Source organism: Pieris rapae, chromosome W, assembly GCF_905147795.1.
Source record: "Pieris rapae chromosome W, ilPieRapa1.1, whole genome shotgun sequence".
Lineage (NCBI taxonomy): Eukaryota > Metazoa > Arthropoda > Insecta > Lepidoptera > Pieridae > Pieris > Pieris rapae.
In genome coordinates, this window is record NC_059533.1 from 3,076,462 (window position 1) to 3,096,993 (window position 20,532).

The 20,532-nt window shown below is 42.1% G+C and overlaps 1 protein-coding gene and 1 long non-coding RNA gene across 2 annotated transcripts in view; both read right to left on the minus strand.

Annotated features, from left to right (window-relative positions):
* The window catches only part of LOC123690452 (L-dopachrome tautomerase yellow-f2-like), a 30,400-nt gene extending 18,727 nt beyond the window's left edge, over positions 1–11,673 (minus strand). Inside the window, 2 exon segments of the mRNA XM_045633880.1 lie at positions 10,282–10,370; positions 11,666–11,673. Of these exon segments, the coding sequence (XP_045489836.1) occupies positions 10,282–10,370; positions 11,666–11,673 (97 nt within the window).
* On the minus strand, positions 5,863–7,519 carry LOC123690491. Its single transcript, XR_006751112.1, has 3 exons — positions 7,300–7,519; positions 6,544–6,646; positions 5,863–6,025 (listed from the first exon to the last, which is right to left on the minus strand). It is a non-coding gene; the product is annotated as an uncharacterized LOC123690491 (long non-coding RNA).
* Positions 11,674–20,532: the final 8,859 nt, after the last annotated feature.

Here is a 20,532-nt window from a genome sequence, read left to right on the forward strand (position 1 = left end):
AACTTAATGGCGGCGCTGGTTGCTGATTATATTATTTATATCTAATGAAATTTTAAGTGGACTGTATTTTTCTAAGTATGGTTGCTCAATCTTTGGGTCTTATATTGGAGAAAGAAAGAAAGGACACGGCACAGTACCTTCAACCTTCTTGGCTTCCTTTCTTATGGCTGGATGTGGCTTCTTGCTGCTGGATTTGGCTTCTTCCACTAATTTTATCACAGACACCGAAAAGTATGTAACGATATATATATCCCAAAACAATTATTACAATAGACAGTAAAAGATAAATAAGTAATAAGTTTAAATGAAACGATACGAGCGTGCGGAGTCCGAAACAAATATCAACACATTGCGAGGCGACCAAATTAAAACTACCCGCTGCTCAATTTCCCTTTTTCTTAAATGTCGACGCATTATTGTGCGTCACCCACACACCCGCCCGTTCCGGTACTAGTGCCGTCATAGGGAAGGACATTAAGGATGGATCACCGTATCGATCTTGCAATACTGTAATGAACAATTAAATAAGAAATGTTTGACATTCAAATGCAAGCAGCGTTGCATTGTACTTGGCGTTGCTTTGGACTATTTGTCACCTGAGAGAGATTTTTATTAGTTACTAGCGACCCGCCCCGGCTTCGCACGGGTGCAATGCTGATACTAAATACACTACAGAAAATCTGTGAACGTTGTATATAAAAATGTGGGTTATCCATAAGAGATAGATATATACCATCACGGACTTTTCTGTAGACATTTTCAATGTGTACAATACTTAGTACATTATTTTGATAAAACCCGTACGGTTCAGCCTGCGTTTGCAATGTAAGCGGAAAAAATGTAATTATTTACGACATCACATTAGAAACCTCAAAAATAACAGTACTTCTCCACTATTTAATGGATGTTATTATACATATAAACTTTCCTCTTGAATCACTCTATCTATTTAAAAAAACCGCATCAAAATCCGTTGCGTAGATTCAAAGATTTAAGCATACAAAGGGACATAGGGACAGAGAAAGCGAGTTTGTTTTATACAATGTAGTGATACTCCGTTTGCTATCTCTTCCAGAAGTTCAACTGAATATTTGAACCGTAACTATTTATTGCTTAAAAAAAAGTTCTAAAATTACTTTCACAGATACAAGTAACAGTTACGCGGTTGAGTAGAACTAGCTAGAGCTCCTACGATTAAATATAAAAGGAAATTTAAAGGGACTTATACCATGCTTCATTTGAAATGACGAAATAAAATAATAATAATAATCAGTGGCGCTACAACCTTTTTAGATCCTGGCCTCAGAGTTCTGAATCTGATTCATGATCATTTTTAAATCTAATAGGCAAGTAGGTGATCAGCCTCCAGTGCCTGACACACGTCGTCGACTTTTTTTTTGGGTATAAGACATGTCGGTTTCCTTACGATGTTTTCCATCACCGTTCGAGCAAATGTTAAATGCGCACAAAATGTTGGTGCACAGCCCGGGATCGAACCTACGACCTCAGGTATAAGAGTCACACGCTGAAGCCAGTAGGCCAACATTGAAGAAATAAAATTTCGGTGATAAAGTATAAATTTATAAACACTTCAGCTAAATCACTGCAATCTTCAATAAGTTCAGTATTTTTTTGATTTAAAATATTTTAATTAGGGATAACGTCTGTCCATGAATTCCATTATTTAATGACTACTTTACAGAAAATTACCTAAAAACAATTAAATCTATCATTATTCAACACATAGACAATTAAAAAACCAATTTGCATTACCCAAATACAGTTATATATATGGGAAAAAACATTCGACTATCTTATTTCAAATTAATTAAAAGAGCTACCAGCTGCACAATATTAAATTTAAATTAAAAAATATTATGCATAACAAAAAATATGCTAATCAGACATTATCTACATTTTAATTATTATTCCAATACAGGAATGCATCCTGTATTCGAATGAGAATTCTCGTCAAGAACAGGTTTCTTGCATCGTCTATATTTTATGGAACATCAATATTTTTCTATTGGTTTGTGACATTTTACGTGCAATTTAAATAGTTTAATGGGTATAATGTCATAGTGTATATGTCACTGGCCCCAGTATTTATTTATTAACACTTCGTTGCCTTATACAAAAAATATATATATAAAAGCAGGTTACATACGTCATTAGGCCACGGGCGGTCTTATCGCTAACAACGATTTCTTCCAGGCAAGCCTAATATGGAACAATAAAAAATTAAACACCTACAGAGGATAAAGTGCAAGAAGTGCATAGATATTAACAAAAAAAAAAACTCAAAATAACATATTTTAACTATGACTAAAACAAAATGTACTAAAAATAAAAATAATAATGTCTATAAACAAAAATGTATAAGCTTGATATATAAGTAATAGCTAATTACGAGGCATAAGAAAATTTTAAAAAAGAAGATTTTTAAATATAGTAGTAGTATATAAGAAAATTATTTAAATCCGTTCGACATCCTGGTGGAAAGAAAAATTGTAGGTTTCGTTTGTATTTGCGTTACTACTTAGAGGACTTTAAGAGGACCATTTAAGAGCCGGCAACGCCAATTTTGTGTCGCAGATGTCCATAGGTGGCTTAACTTCCTAAGCCTGCTCGTTAGCTTTCTGTACCATCAAAAACAATTAGGGATTTCATTCCTACATTTTTTTATATCAGTGAAATCCTAAGTAATAAAAATATGCAAAATCAAAATTATACTGTACCTAATCATACCGACGCTAGTCCCCACACTAGTGTCATCATCAAGTGTCCAGGGTGACCAGATCATCAACCGTGAGTCAAATATTATACGTAACCTAATACAAATTATTTTTATATAAAAAAAATCAAAGAAAAATTTTACATGACAGACTTAAAATAAAATACTGTATGCGTGTGTGTGATTTTGTCAGATGTGTTGTGTGTGTGTATCTTGAGTTTTTTATTTACGCGGTAAATCACCGACTGGCTAATCTTGTTGCATCATGTTCTGTCTGACCTTAAACAAACCAAATATTGTACTAATTTGTAAACATCCGCTTGAGTTTACTATGAAATTTATATTTAACTAGCAGACTCTGCCAAGCTTTGTTGTGGCTAAGGTTTATGTTATATAACATGGTAGTAAACTATTCAAGGGAAACGGTAGAAGAACCTTTGTGAAAGGTAGATAGCTTATGTGAAACGTTTTTACTTTTAACACAGCGCCATCTGTTATAATTGTATCCAATAATAAACAAATATTTGCATGGTATAAATTGAGATATAAGCTATCCTATCTTTTAAGTTAGATCAAACTGCACACGGTGTGCAAATTTGATTGATATCGGTTGTTCTGTAATTTTTTCTCTGTATTTACCTAGGAGTTCACAGCATAAGTTTTTAATAATGAAATAAAAAATAGGGGTTGATTGTAAAGGGTTGAAAAATCAGGGTTATATGTATTTACTAATGCTGTATCATAATTTATTTTAAATCTAAAATTGAAAAAAAATGTTTAGGGGTGGATTACCCTTAACATGTAGGGGGATGAAAAATAGATGTTCGATTCTCAGACCCACCCGATATGCACACAAAATTTCATGAGAATCGGGAAAGCCGTTTCGGAGGAGTTTAACCACAAAAACCGCGACACGAGAATTTTATATATAAGATAACCAAGTAATCAGAATAAATGTTTATTACAGGAAACTTCACAATGTAGTAGCGAAAATAGAGCAAATGCGATGGATGATACCGAAGCTCGTTATAGCAAAGTCTAGACACTACGATTGGGAAAGTGACCCCTATTCAAGACTGAAAGTACTAGCTCTATCACGACAATGTTACACTGCACAATCGTTTACTGACAACTAGCTCTGTAATCTTAAACATAGTTATATCAACTATGTAACATAGCTAGTCTGTCATTTCTTAACTTAAATTATGATAACTAAACATGTTTTAATCAAGTATAAGTGTATTATTTTATGTGGTAAATAAAAGCTTTATTGACTATTCTAAACATATTTTATTAGTTATTCCATTTAGTTTTAATTTAGGAAAGGAAAGCGATAGATAACATATGAGAACTTTGCTGATGTAAAATACATTTAACATGTCTGGGTAGACTAATACAATACCTGTTGCATACAGAAGTTTTAGTTGGATGCTAGAAAATATTACCTATTGAAAAAGGTTATAAAGCAATATAAATTTATATTTTCTAAAGCTAACATTAAAAAATAATAGTATGAGATCTGGCTGCAAAATAAGTGTGTTCATTGGTTATTTGCTCAAAGCCAAATTTATGCATATTTATAACTAGGAGAATATATATGTACCATATAAGTTAAGATTCGTCCACTAGTATGTTTAATTGATTTTTGAAAAAAAAATGTACATTTATCAATGACTAGCTGAACTGGCAAACGTCGTTTTGCCATGTATATCATTTATGGTTATTGTGCCTCACTCGACATAGATAGGTATAGTGTCGCGGAGTTTTTTGTAGATATTTATAAGATCTACAATTACTTATAACACTTTATGGTTCTATCTTTAACAGTTTAGGCAGGGTAACCAAAATAAGTAACTTTTTTGCTTCATTTTTTACACCTTGTGTCCGAAAATCCCTAATATCTTACGCAACCCTATTTTTGTTCAAAATTAAATATAGCCTATATTACTTGTGTATAATGAAGCTTTCGAATGGTGAAAGAATTTTTTGATACAGTTGCTCAAGAAGTGGCATATTGCAGAGACGTATAGCGTGCGGAAAGAGGGCTATTACACACTCGTGCTTTTTCTTTCCCAACTGTCAAAACAATGTCTATTAAAAAGAAAAAAACCAACCACGAAGGTTTTACTAAAAAAAAACATAGAAGTATTTATAATTCACGCAAATATTTTAAAAGAAGCTACTAATTTGTTTCAATATAATATTTAATGATTGGATTCAATGAGTTAGGTTTGATTTCTTTTAATTTCATATCAATACAAATATTCTACTGAAGACTTGGCTGTGAAATTCCCTTTGCCTGAGCAGAATGAGTGAAGAAAAGAAAAAAAATTTACTCATATTCTTTGGCGGTTGGCGCCATTTTCCAAAAATGTAATTTCACAAAGAAAATGAGTAATTTCGACGATATTTTATTTTAATTAATATCACCCGAACTCAGTATAATTGCACAAAATGCTTCGGAGAACATTTTACTGGAAACGTTAAAGTCGCTACATATCTACGTGCATAGAATTTATTGCGTGGAGAGAAGAGAAAAAAAAGCAAATAGTTTTATTAAATGGCTTAATTTTTTCGCAACTGTATTAAAAAAGACATTCGTCGGAACTCGTTGCAATGACAGGCTTTTCGCACTTGTAATGAAATATACTATTTAAAATCGGTACAGTAGTTTATGAGCCTATTCATTACTATCAAACAAACAAAGTTTTTCTCTTTATAATATTAGTGTAGATATATGAAATGAAACTAATTTTTTTCTATTAATTATCATATATGGTTGCCTAAATCTGGCCGCAAATAAGGGTTGCTGGCTGTTAAAGATGATAAATATTTAATGGAGTGAAAAAGTTAACGCGTAACATTATGTGCTATACGAGGATAGCGATGGCCGGTTGCGCGACGCTTTTAGTATTAAATTTAATTATATAAAAATTATATAAAAATTGGTTTTTTAGCAAACGCCATGAATGCACTAATCCTGCAGCCAAATCTTAGACCAGAAGCTATTAAAAATATATTGTGTTAGTATTATTAAATAAAATGTTATACATTAAAATTACTGAATTCCTTGTTGACACAAAGATAGACATTTCCAAAGTAAATCTATCTTGTAATAAAAACACCACTGAATGTATAGCGTTTAATTTTCTTATTACAAATATACAAAATATTTCTTTTACTAAAATAACGAGACCAAATTTTAATGCCAGGTTCCATCTGCGTAGAAGTCCACTAATTAAAACTGTTTATTCACAAACAGTACCTAATAAAAGGTCCCTTACGTTGGCTCTGAAAATATTTTTTAAATCGTTAGTTTGATTTACGTTGATTGGTTGTTTCATAGTTGTATGAGAAATGACAATTCATAATTAAAGATGGCGCAGTCTTTTGCCTTTCCCATTAGGGATAAATTGAAAAAAATAAAATAAAGATGGCGCAATTCGACTTGTCAACTCAGTTTTTCGCGCCATTGTTTCTATCTTATCTATATGAATATATGCATTTTTCCAATTGTTTTAGTCGACAGAAATATATCAAAAATAGATTAAATATTATATTTTTTTATTAAAACATACTTTATTTGACTCAAAAACTCATTTTGTACTTATTCTATGTACCATATAAGTAATGGATCAGTTTTTCTTAGGGCCTGCAGACTAAAAAATGCAAAACAAGAACTTGAGTACGACTTGAAATTCTGGTTTAAAAGATATTTAACACATTTAAGATGAATTTTAAAACTTTTTTAGTCAAATGCGTTTATAAGAATATCAGAGTCAATGCGATAACGAATATGCAATACTTACTTGTAAATATAAAAGTTATACTCATTTGTATCTAGTGCAGTGTAGCCAAATCTTGGTAGTTTATTCGCTATCACCCAAACTTCGTTGTCCGTAATATGCAAATCTAAAAAGTATAAATAAAGGATATATCACAGATATAAAGCTTACAATTCACAATTGATCGCGTCTTTGTAAATGAAATAATGAATATTATAAAAAATAGAACAAAAAGTACTGTTACTGTTTACTTCGCTGTAGCAAGAATACTACGCGCATGTGATTGGGATCTACCTCACTCTCTTTCTCTCTCCTACTTTCTAACTTTGTGTATCTTTCTTTCTTTCTCAAACTTGCGTTGGAATATTGGACGATACTCGTTGCTACCGCTCGCACTGGTATGTAACAGGTATACTATGCGTATGCGTTTGAGTGCCACACTATTGCTCTGTCTCTTTCTATTCCTTGGGAGGGCCAAGAAACGTTAAACACATAACGAAACCTTGTTGGAAGTCGCATTAGATGTTTCTCTTCAAACATCTCAATAATAGATACCTTCTTATACAGAATAGATTTGAGTACAATTTTATATGTATACTTAGAATGGAAAACATTAAAAGAAATATATTTGTCCCTTGTCAGTAACACATATAACATTTCTGTAATCAGGTCAAACTTTTTAAGAGGAATATTATGAATTAATATAAAAATAATTAAATACTCCAAAATGTAATAAAAAACAGAGAACAACTCACTAAGAGGGAAATAGTAAAAACTTACCAGAGGGATAACTCAATCTTTCGCTATCCTGCGCCAAAATAGCAACATTTTGCGGTTCCAACTTTCTTTGCGTATTCCAACACGAGACGGCGTCCCTTCCTATGTCAGCGAAGAACAGAACTCTCGATGGCTCATGATAGTCATGCATTGTGGATTGGCTGTTTGGACCTCGCTTGCCTAAGTACTATGATACAAAATAATATCAATTAAAAAAACTTTCGCCTTTGAATTTGTGTTATTTTAATAATTGGCAATGCATTTGCGAGCCTTCTGGTAGTGACTGTCCTCCTTCCTGTTTCCCTCCTATTCTGTAAAACGGACTACAAACCCAACTCTTAAATGTTTCTTACTTCTCTCAGCTAACTAGCTTAATTAGCTGTTCAATTAACAACCTAGCCTTTTAACTAAACGGCACCGTTTAACTAGCGGCCTGAAAGATGTTCAGCAAGTTGATCAAACAGCTAGGTAAATGATTTGGGTCGATGACGTTTCATTACTCGCCTAGACTGTTAATTTAAATTTAAATTAACTTGCTGCCACTCTCAAACTCGAAACGAAACTCTATAAACTGTCAATATGGCGTCGGCAAACTACAGCCACTGTTGTGGTGTTTTCCAAAATTTCATGAAAAACAACAAGAACAATGAAAGAGTGAAGTGACAATACTAATGTGAATTTGACTTACCTAAGCATTTAATTTTAAAATAAATATTTGTCATATTGTCATATGTTTCATCTATTTTATTGCTGCCGAATGAGTATATCGTACGAATGGCCTAAGCATTAGCCAGCCAGTTTATTAAATATCTTTCAGGCCGCTGGCTAAACCATTTTAAATGGCTAGGGTGTTAATTGAACGGCTAAAAAAGCTAGTTGGCTGCGACATATACACAGCATAATGTTTATACATTAAAAAAGACGATCTACTTAATAAAAATCAAAGACAGACAAATAATCGAAAAGTTCATTAAGCTTAATAATCTACCTAGTGATCTATTAATCTAATCTATACAAATGTAAACTAACTATTCTCGAGGTAAGGGACAGAGACGTACTACAGGACGTATGTAGGAACCTGTAGCCGTACGAACGCGGACCACACGCGTGACACCGTTTGAACCAGGGAAAACTTCCTCCACTATTCCTAACGGCCAGTGAAGCGGCGGTGCATTGTCAGCAATAACAATAACAACATCACCGTTAGAAATTGGGTTAACTGGCGTGTTCCACTTGTTCCGCATTTGCAATGTATGAAGGTAGTCAGCCTTCCAGCGCTTCCAGATAATGCGCGACAACGCGTGCGGTAGCGAGTAACACCGTAGTAGGTGTGCGGGATGTATTACAATTGGATAAGGAACACGATGTGACGTCATGGGATTGCGCAGGTGTCATCGAAGTTCGCCCTTTATTAGCAGGTACCGTGTGTGACGTACTGTCGTCAGACGTGGTGCCCGTAGCCGCGGCGGTCATGCTACGAAAAGTCGAGCATGTATACAAATGTTCGTGTCGCGTACATAGGGAACACATCGGCTGCGTAGGCGCAGTCGGCGTATTTAGGTATGTATGCGTTGGTTTTAAAATTTTACTTGTTGTATCAGTGATAGAAGTTACAAAAGATTTTACGGTTTTGGAATATTTATTATTAGCCGGTTTAATAATAATAGAATTTGTTCGATCCAAAACTTTACACTGTTCTCTTAAAAACATAACTAATTGCGTGTAACAGGGTAATTTTTCTTTTCTAACAGAATTCTCAAATGAAATAATTGTTTCGTTATCTAATTTTTTAAGTGCCAAAAATAAAAATAAAAAATTCAATTTATTAGGTATTTCTAGTTTTTCAAATGCTGCGATTGATGTAACAAAATTATCAAGAAAATTATTTAAACCCTCTGTAGAAGAACTAGTTAATGTTTTGAAATTATATATATTATCTAAATACTGAAAGCCGAGAGACCGTATATCTTGATATTTATCAACCAAGGTAGAATAAATTAAATTATAATTATTCGCGGTTGGATTTATGCCAGCGATCACAGTTAGGGCCTTACCTGTTAGTTGCCCACAAAGATAAAACACCTTTTCTGAGTTCGAAATTGACCCATTATTATGCACTAAATGGTTAAAGGCTTCATAAAACGACGTCCAATTATTTGGGTCGCCATTAAACTGTGGTAATTTAATTGGAGGCAATTTCAATTTCGGGTGATCTAATTTCTCCTCAGGTGAAGTATTTTTAATTTCCTGCAGCTTACTTTGTATGGTTACGTACAGGTCCTCAAAGGACTCCCATGTTTGAAAAGAAGGAGTGAACTGAGGGTTATGCTTCATTTGTTCAATATTTAATTGAGTTACTAACTCATTAAATTCACTACGAAGTACTTGTATATTAAACGTTTTAATTTGGAAATTTTTTTCGTCTTCTTTACTGTTAATATTTAACGACAAATCGTATAATGATTGCATCTTAGAAAAATACGAATTTTGTCGGGCTTGTAATAATAATATGAGTTGTTAGATATCTAGATCTGTAGATTCCGATGTCTTATCACTTTTCGGCATTGTGAATTTAAAATAATCGTAGAATTATATTTATAATAGCCAAAGAATAGAAAATCAATAAAAGATAATTAGGAATAAAGTTTAATGAAGTGAAAGTATATTGCAGCGACCGGCAAACTATGTCAAGGTCACGCGTACGTTTAACAAAGCGACGCAAATTATAATCGAAATTTTATAAGTATTACATTACAATAGCTAAGCTAAATTATTATGCTAAGCGAAAATAAGCGGAGCGTAAGTAAAATCTATAAGTTAAGAAATATATCTCGGTTCGTATGGACCAAAAAAAATGGCGGCGCTGGTTGTTGATTATATTATTTATATTTATTGCAATTTAAAGTGGACTGTAATTTTCTTAATACGGTTGCTCAATATTTGGGTCTTGTACTGGAGAAAGAAAGAAAGGACACGGCACAGTACCTTCAACCTTCTCGGCTTCCTTTCTTATGGCTGGATGTGGCTTCTTGCTGCTGGATTTGAGCTTCTTCACTAACTTTATCACAGACACGCTTTATCACGAAAAAGTATGTAACGATATATATCACAAAACAATTATTACAATAAACAAGATAAATAATTAATAAGGTTATATGAAACGATACGATGCGTGCGGAGACCGAAACAAATCCACAATGCGAGGCGACCAAATTAACACTACCCGCTGCTCAATTTCCCTTTTTTTTTTAAATGTCGACGCATTATTATGCGTCACCTACAGCCCGTTCCGGTACTAGTGCCGTCATAGGGAAGGACATTAAGGAGGGATATATTGAGCAACCATTAAGACAAAAAAAATGCGAATTTGGCGCAACCATTCCCCCGGGCTTGAAGGGTGGCCTTCAAAATAAAAAATCAATAAACAATAAAATAAACTAGAATACAATAATCGAAAAGTTCATTAAGCTTAATAATCTACCTAGTGATCTATTAATCTAATCTATACAAATGTAATATAATATAATAATGCGAGAGGTACCGGGATCATTGGATAGCGTGCGACACAGTGGCCGCGAGTTCATCACTGCCTCGATCTGTGCAAGTACCGTGCTGAACTCCTCGAACGTTAGAATTTGATCACCTATCACCCGGTATAAATGAGTCTTTACACTTTTGATTGCCGCTTCCCAACTACCACCAAAATGTGGAGCGTTAGGCGGAATCATTTGCCATGTAATAGGATTTTCGTTTAATACGCAGCGAAAGTCCTCACTGAATGCGTTAGAAAAAATGAAATTTTGAAGTTCGCTTAAATAGGAACGTGCACCAATAAAATTGGTTCCATTATCAGAATAAATGACTTGGATTGGACCTCTGCGCGACATGAATCGATTTAAAGCATTCAGAAATGAGTTAGTACTTAAATCAGTTGCGGTTTCTATGTGAATCGCTCTTGTCACAAGACATATAAATACGCAGATATAAATCTTTTCACTTTTACTACCCCGTCTACGAATAGGGGTATATGATAAATCACTATAGAATTTCTTCCATGCTTTAATAATATGAGGAGGAGCAATCTCATCCCAATCCTGTTTTAAAAGCCAAAGCTCCTTTATTAGAAGTTTTACGTGTAGTATGAAAGGTGCGGCAAAACCTAGCACGTCCCATAAACGGGCAATGATAGAAAGCATATTACGCTTAGTTGCTGTGACATTAGTTAAGTTACTTACTTCGAACGAGAAGGTATCTGATTTTGAATCCCATTTTACACTTAAAACTTTATGAAACTCATTTGAGTCAAAATGAACTGCTTGCGGATGCAAATGATGGGAAGGTAAAGAAGAAAGTAACTTTTCAGAATTACTAGACCATTTTAAAAGATCAAATCCACCAGCTGAAAACATTTTAATAAGTTGAGAGGATACTTCAACTGCTTCGGGAATCGAATCGCAACTACAGAAAATATCGTCCATATAATAATTACCACGATCAATAACGTCAGCAGCCAAAGGATATTTGGCCCTTTCATCATCGGCTAGTTGTTTTAAAGTCCGAAGCGCTAAATATGGGCTTGAAGAAAATCCAAAACAAACGCGCTTAAATTCAAATAATTGTAACGGATCAGACGGATCAAATCTATAATAAACGCGTTGATATTTATTATGTTCAGGAAGGGTTTTCAGTTGTAGATACATCTGTTTAACGTCAGCGCAAAAGGTGATAGGGAACGTTCTAAACCGAAGTAGAACTGCAAATAAGTCAGGCTGTAAGTTAGGACCGACATGTAAAATATCATTAATCGATATGTTATTATCAGTCTTCGCGCTGGAATCGAGCACCATTCTAACTTTGGTGCTTATAGATGACTCACGAATTACACCATGATGTGGAATAATGTAATGTTGTAATGTAATAGAGCACCAGCACTGCGGCTGCACAGGACTCAGCCTGACAAGTATTCAAACAATACATCCACCGGGACAGCGCCCGTAACACTCTTAATAGAGCACCAGCACTGCGGCTGCACAGGACTCAGCCTGACAAGTATTCAAAGAATACATCCACCGGGACAGCGCCCGTAACACTCTCAAAGGAGCACCAGCACTGCGGCTGCACAGGACTCAGCCTGACAAGTATTCACAGAATACATCCACCGGGACAGCGCCCGTAACACTCTTTCTTAAAAGAGCACCAGCACTGCGGCTGCCAGGACTGCGCATGGTATGTATTCAGAGAATACATCCACCGGGACAGCGCCCGTAACACTCTTAATAGAGCACCAGCACTGCGGCTGCACAGGACTCAGCCTGACAAGTATTCAAAGAATACATCCACCGGGACAGCGCCCGTAACACTCTCAAAGGAGCACCAGCACTGCGGCTGCACAAGACTCAGCCTGACAAGTATTCACAGAATACATCCACCGGGACAGCGCCCATAACACTCTCAAAGGAGAACCAGCACTGCGGCTGCACAGGACTCAGCCTGACAAGTATTCACAGAATACATCCACCGGGACAGCGCCCGTAACACTCTTTCTTAAAAAAGCACCAGCACTGCGGCTGCCAGGACTGCGCATGATATGTATTCAGAGAATACATCCACCGGGACAGCGCCCGTAACACTCTTAATAGAGCACCAGCACTGCGGCTGCCAGGACTGCGCCTGATATGTATTCAGAGAATACATCCACCGGGACAGCGCCCGTAACACTCTCAAAAGAGCATCAGCACTGCGGCTGATATGTATTCAAAGAATACATCCACCGGGACAGCGCCCGTAACACTCTCAAAAGAGCACCAGCACTGCGGCTGCCAGGACTGCGCCTGATATGTATTCAAAGAATACATCCACCGGGACAGCGCCCGTAACACTCTCAAAAGAGCACCAGCACTGCGGCTGCCAGGACTGCGCCTGATATGTATTCAGAGAATACATCCACCGGGACAGCGCCCGTAACACTCTCAAAAGAGCACCAGCACTGCGGCTGCCAGGACTGCGCCTGATATGTATTCAAAGAATACATCCACCGGGACAGCGCCCGTAACACTCTCAAAAGAGCACCAGCACTGCGGCTGCCAGGACTGCGCCTGATATGTATTCAAAGAATACATCCACCGGGACAGCGCCCGTAACACTCATTCTTAAAAGAGCACCAGCTCTGCGGCTGCCAGGACAGCGCCTGATATGTATTCAGAGAATACATCCACCGGGACAGCGCCCGAAACACTCTCAGAAGAGCACCAGCACTGCGGCTGCCAGGACTGCGCATGATATGTATTCAGAGAATACATCCACCGGGACAGCGCCCGTAACACTCTTAATAGAGTACCAGCACTGCGGCTGCACAGGACTCAGCCTGACAAGTATTCACAGAATACATCCACCGGGACAGCGCCCGTAACACTCTCAAAAGAGCACCAGCACTGCGGCTGCCAGGACTGCGCCTGATATGTATTCAACGAATACATCCACCGGGACAGCGCCCGTAACACTCATTCTTAAAAGAGCACCAGCTCTGCGGCTGCCAGGACAGCGCCTGATATGTATTCAGAGAATACATCCACCGGGACAGCGCCCGTAACACTCTCAAAAGAGCACCAGCACTGCGGCTGCCAGGACTGCGCATGATATGTATTCGGAGACTACATCCACCGGGACAGCGCCCGTAACACTCTCAAAAGAGCACCAGCACTGCGGCTGCACAGGACTCAGCCTGACAAGTATTCACAGAATACATCCACCGGGACAGCGCCCGTAACACTCTAAAAGGAGCACCAGCACTGCGGCTGCACAGGACTCAGCCTGACAAGTATTCACAGAATACATCCACCGGGACAGCGCCCGTAACACTCTTTCTCAAAAGAGCACCAGCACTGCGGCTGCCAGGACTGCGCATGATATGTATTCAGAGAATACATCCACCGGGACAGCGCCCGTAACACTCTTAATAGAGCACCAGCACTGCGGCTGCACAGGACTCAGCCTGACAAGTATTCACAGAATACATCCACCGGGACAGCGCCCGTAACACTCTCAAAAGAGCACCAGCACTGCGGCTGCCAGGACTGCGCCTGATATGTATTCAAAGAATACATCCACCGGGACAGCGCCCGTAACACTCTCAAAAGAGCACCAGCTCTGCGGCTGCCAGGACAGCGCCTGATATGTATTCACAGAATACATCCACCGGGACAGCGCCCGTAACACTCTTTCTCAAAAGAGCACCAGCACTGCGGCTGCCAGGACTGCGCATGATATGTATTCAGAGAATACATCCACCGGGACAGCGCCCGTAACACTCTTAATAGAGCACCAGCACTGCGGCTGCACAGGACTCAGCCTGACAAGTATTCACAGAATACATCCACCGGGACAGCGCCCGTAGCACTCTCAAAGGAGCACCAGCACTGCGGCTGCACAGGACTCAGCCTGACAAGTATTCACAGAATACATCCACCGGGACAGCGCCCGTAACACTCTTTCTTAAAAGAGCACCAGCACTGCGGCTGCCAGGACTGCGCATGATATGTATTCAGAGAATACATCCACCGGGACAGCGCCCGTAACACTCTCAAAAGAGCACCAGCACTGCGGCTGCCAGGACTGCGCCTGATATGTATTCAAAGAATACATCCACCGGGACAGCGCCCGTAACACTCATTCTTAAAAGAGCACCAGCTCTGCGGCTGCCAGGACAGCGCCTGATATGTATTCAGAGAATACATCCACCGGGACAGCGCCCGTAACACTCTCAAAAGAGCACCAGCACTGCGGCTGCCAGGACTGCGCCTGATATGTATTCAGAGAATACATCCACCGGGACAGCGCCCGTAACACTCTCAAAAGAGCACCAGCACTGCGGCTGCCAGGACTGCGCCTGACAAGTATTCAGAGAATACATCCACCGGGACAGCGCCCGTAACACTCTCAAAGGAGCACCAGCACTGCGGCTGCACAGGACTCAGCCTGACAAGTATTCACAGAATACATCCACCGGGACAGCGCCCGTAACACTATCAAAAGAGCACCAGCACTGCGGCTGCCAGGACTGCGCCTGATATGTATTCAGAGAATACATCCACCGGGACAGCGCCCGTAACACTCTCAAAAGAGCACCAGCACTGCGGCTGATATGTATTCAAAGAATATATCCACCGGGACAGCGCCCGTAACACTCTCAAAAGAGCACCAGCACTGCGGCTGCCAGGACTGCGCCTGATATGTATTCAAAGAATACATCCACCGGGACAGCGCCCGTAACACTCTCAAAAGAGCACCAGCACTGCGGCTGCCAGGACTGCGCCTGATATGTATTCAAAGAATACATCCACCGGGACAGCGCCCGTAACACTCTCAAAGGAGCACCAGCACTGCGGCTGCACAGGACTCAGCCTGACAAGTATTCAGAGAATACATCCACCGGGACAGCGCCCGTAACACTCTTAATAGAGCACCAGCACTGCGGCTGCACAGGACTCAGCCTGACAAGTATTCACAGAATACATCCACCGGGACAGCGCCCGTAACACTCTCAAAGGAGCACCAGCACTGCGGCTGCACAGGACTCAGCCTGACAAGTATTCACAGAATACATCCACCGGGACAGCGCCCGTAACACTCTCAAAAGAGCACCAGCACTGCGGCTGCCAGGACTGCGCCTGACAAGTATTCACAGAATACATCCACCGGGACAGCGCCCGTAACACTCTCAAAAGAGCACCAGCACTGCGGCTGCCAGGACTGCGCCTGATATGTATTCAAAGAATACATCCACCGGGACAGCGCCCGTAACACTCTCAAAGGAGCACCAGCACTGCGGCTGCACAGGACTCAGCCTGACAAGTATTCACAGAATACATCCACCGGGACACCGCCCGTAACACTCTCAAAGGAGAACCAGCACTGCGGCTGCACAGGACTCAGCCTGACAAGTATTCAAAGAATACATCCACCGGGACAGCGCCCGTAATACTCTCAAAAGAGCACCAGCACTGCGGCTGCCAGGACTGCGCATGATATGTATTCAGAGAATACATCCACCGGGACAGCGCCCGTAACACTCTCAAAAGAGCACCAGCACTGCGGCTGCCAGGACTGCGCCTGATATGTATTCAAAGAATACATCCACCGGGACAGCGCCCGTAACACTCATTCTTAAAAGAGCACCAGCTCTGCGGCTGCCAGGACAGCGCCTGATATGTATTCAGAGAATACATCAACCGGGACAGCGCCCGTAACACTCTCAAAAGAGCACCAGCACTGCGGCTGCCAGGACTGCGCATGATATGTATTCAGAGAATACATCCACCGGGACAGCGCCCGTAACACTCTTAATAGAGCACCAGCACTGCGGCTGCCAGGACTGCGCCTGATATGTATTCAAAGAATACATCCACCGGGACAGCGCCCGTAACACTCTTAATAGAGCACCAGCACTGCGGCTGCACAGGACTCAGCCTGACAAGTATTCACAGAATACATCCACCGGGACAGCGCCCGTAACACTCTCAAAAGAGCACCAGCACTGCGGCTGCCAGGACTGCGCCTCATATGTATTCAGAGAATACATCCACCGGGACAGCGCCCGTAACACTCTCAAAAGAGCACCAGCACTGCGGCTGCCAGGACTGCGCCTGATATGTATTCAGAGAATACATCCACCGGGACAGCGCCCGTAACACTCATTCTTAAAAGAGCACCAGCTCTGCGGCTGCCAGGACAGCGCCTGATATGTATTCAGAGAATACATCCACCGGGACAGCGCCCGTAACACTCTCAAAAGAGCACCAGCACTGCGGCTGCCAGGACTGCGCATGATATGTATTCAGAGAATACATCCACCGGGACAGCGCCCGTAACACTCTTAATAGAGCACCAGCACTGCGGCTGCACAGGACTCAGCCTGACAAGTATTCAGAGAATACTTCCACCGGGACAGCGCCCGTAACACTCTTAATAGAGCACCAGCACTGCGGCTGCACAGGAGTCAGCCTGACAAGTATTCAAAGAATACATCCACCGGGACAGCGCCCGTAACACTCTCAAAGGAGCACCAGCACTGCGGCTGCACAGGACTCAGCCTGACAAGTATTCACAGAATACATCCACCGGGACAGCGCCCGTAACACTCATTCTTAAAAGAGCACCAGCTCTGCGGCTGCCAGGACAGCGCCTGATATGTATTCAGAGAATACATCCACCGGGACAGCGCCCGTAACACTCTCAAAAGAGCACCAGCACTGCGGCTGCCAGGACTGCGCATGATATGTATTCAGAGAATACATCCACCGGGACAGCGCCCGTAACACTCTTAATAGAGCACCAGCACTGCGGCTGCACAGGACTCAGCCTGACAAGTATTCGGAGAATACATCCACCGGGACAGCGCCCGTAACACTCTTAATAGAGCACCAGCACTGCGGCTGCACAGGACTCAGCCTGACAAGTATTCAGAGAATACATCCACCGGGACAGCGCCCGTAACACTCTTAATAGAGCACCAGCACTGCGGCTGCACAGGACTCAGCCTGACAAGTATTCACAGAATACATCCACCGGGACAGCGCCCGTAGCACTCTCAAAGGAGCACCAGCACTGCGGCTGCACAGGACTCAGCCTGACAAGTATTCACAGAATACATCCACCGGGACAGCGCCCGTAACACTCTTTCTTAAAAGAGCACCAGCACTGCGGCTGCCAGGACTGCGCATGATATGTATTCAGAGAATACATCCACCGGGACAGCGCCCGTAACACTCTCAAAAGAGCACCAGCACTGCGGCTGCCAGGACTGCGCCTGATATGTATTCAGAGAATACATCCACCGGGACAGCGCCCGTAACACTCTCAAAGGAGCACCAGCACTGCGGCTGCACAGGACTCAGCCTGACAAGTATTCACAGAATACATCCACCGGGACAGCGCCCGTAACACTCTCAAAAGAGCACCAGCACTGCGGCTGCCAGGACTGCGCCTGACAAGTATTCACAGAATACATCCACCGGGACAGCGCCCGTAACACTCTCAAAAGAGCACCAGCACTGCGGCTGCCAGGACTGCGCCTGATATGTATTCAAAGAATACATCCACCGGGACAGCGCCCGTAACACTCTCAAAGGAGCACCAGCACTGCGGCTGCACAGGACTCAGCCTGACAAGTATTCACAGAATACATCCACCGGGACAGCGCCCGTAACACTCTCAAAGGAGAACCAGCACTGCGGCTGCACAGGACTCAGCCTGACAAGTATTCAAAGAATACATCCACCGGGACAGCGCCCGTAATACTCTCAAAAGAGCACCAGCACTGCGGCTGCCAGGACTGCGCATGATATGTATTCAGAGAATACATCCACCGGGACAGCGCCCGTAACACTCTCAAAAGAGCACCAGCACTGCGGCTGCCAGGACTGCGCCTGATATGTATTCAAAGAATACATCCACCGGGACAGCGCCCGTAACACTCATTCTTAAAAGAGCACCAGCTCTGCGGCTGCCAGGACAGCGCCTGATATGTATTCAGAGAATACATCAACCGGGACAGCGCCCGTAACACTCTCAAAAGAGCACCAGCACTGCGGCTGCCAGGACTGCGCATGATATGTATTCAGAGAATACATCCACCGGGACAGCGCCCGTAACACTCTTAATAGAGCACCAGCACTGCGGCTGCCAGGACTGCGCCTGATATGTATTCAAAGAATACATCCACCGGGACAGCGCCCGTAACACTCTTAATAGAGCACCAGCACTGCGGCTGCACAGGACTCAGCCTGACAAGTATTCACAGAATACATCCACCGGGACAGCGCCCGTAACACTCTCAAAAGAGCACCAGCACTGCGGCTGCCAGGACTGCGCCTCATATGTATTCAGAGAATACATCCACCGGGACAGCGCCCGTAACACTCTCAAAAGAGCACCAGCACTGCGGCTGCCAGGACTGCGCCTGATATGTATTCAGGGAATTCATCCACCGGGACAGCGCCCGTAACACTCATTCTTAAAAGAGCACCAGCTCTGCGGCTGCCAGGACAGCGCCTGATATGTATTCAGAGAATACATCCACCGGGACAGCGCCCGTAACACTCTCAAAAGAGCACCAGCACTGCGGCTGCCAGGACTGCGCATGATATGTATTCAGAGAATACATCCACCGGGACAGCGCCCGTAACACTCTTAATAGAGCACCAGCACTGCGGCTGCACAGGACTCAGCCTGACAAGTATTCAGAGAATACTTCCACCGGGACAGCGCCCGTAACACTCTTAATAGAGCACCAGCACTGCGGCTGCACAGGACTCAGCCTGACAAGTATTCAAAGAATACATCCACCGGGACAGCGCCCGTAACACTCTCAAAGGAGCACCAGCACTGCGGCTGCACAGGACTCAGCCTGACAAGTATTCACAGAATACATCCACCGGGACAGCGCCCGTAACACTCATTCTTAAAAGAGCACCAGCTCTGCGGCTGCCAGGACAGCGCCTGATATGTATTCAGAGAATACATCCACCGGGACAGCGCCCGTAACACTCTCAAAAGAGCACCAGCACTGCGGCTGCCAGGACTGCGCATGATATGTATTCAGAGAATACATCCACCGGGACAGCGCCCGTAACACTCTTAATAGAGCACCAGCACTGCGGCTGCACAGGACTCAGCCTGACAAGTATTCGGAGAATACATCCACCGGGACAGCGCCCGTAACACTCTTAATAGAGCACCAGCACTGCGGCTGCACAGGACTCAGCCTGACAAGTATTCAGAGAATACATCCACCGGGACAGCGCCCGTAACACTCTTAATAGAGCACCAGCACTGCGGCTGCACAGGACTCAGCCTGACAAGTATTCACAGAATACATCCACCGGGACAGCGCCCGTAGCACTCTCAAAGGAGCACCAGCACTGCGGCTGCACAGGACTCAGCCTGACAAGTATTCACAGAATACATCCACCGGGACAGCGCCCGTAACACTCTTTCTTAAAAGAGCACCAGCACTGCGGCTGCCAGGACTGCGCATGATATGTATTCAGAGAATACATCCACCGGGACAGCGCCCGTAACACTCTCAAAAGAGCACCAGCACTGCGGCTGCACAGGACTGCGCCTGATATGTATTCAGAGAATACATCCACCGGGACAGCGCCCGTAACACTCTCAAAAGAGCACCAGCACTGCGGCTGCCAGGACTGCGCCTGATATGTATTCAAAGAATACATCCAC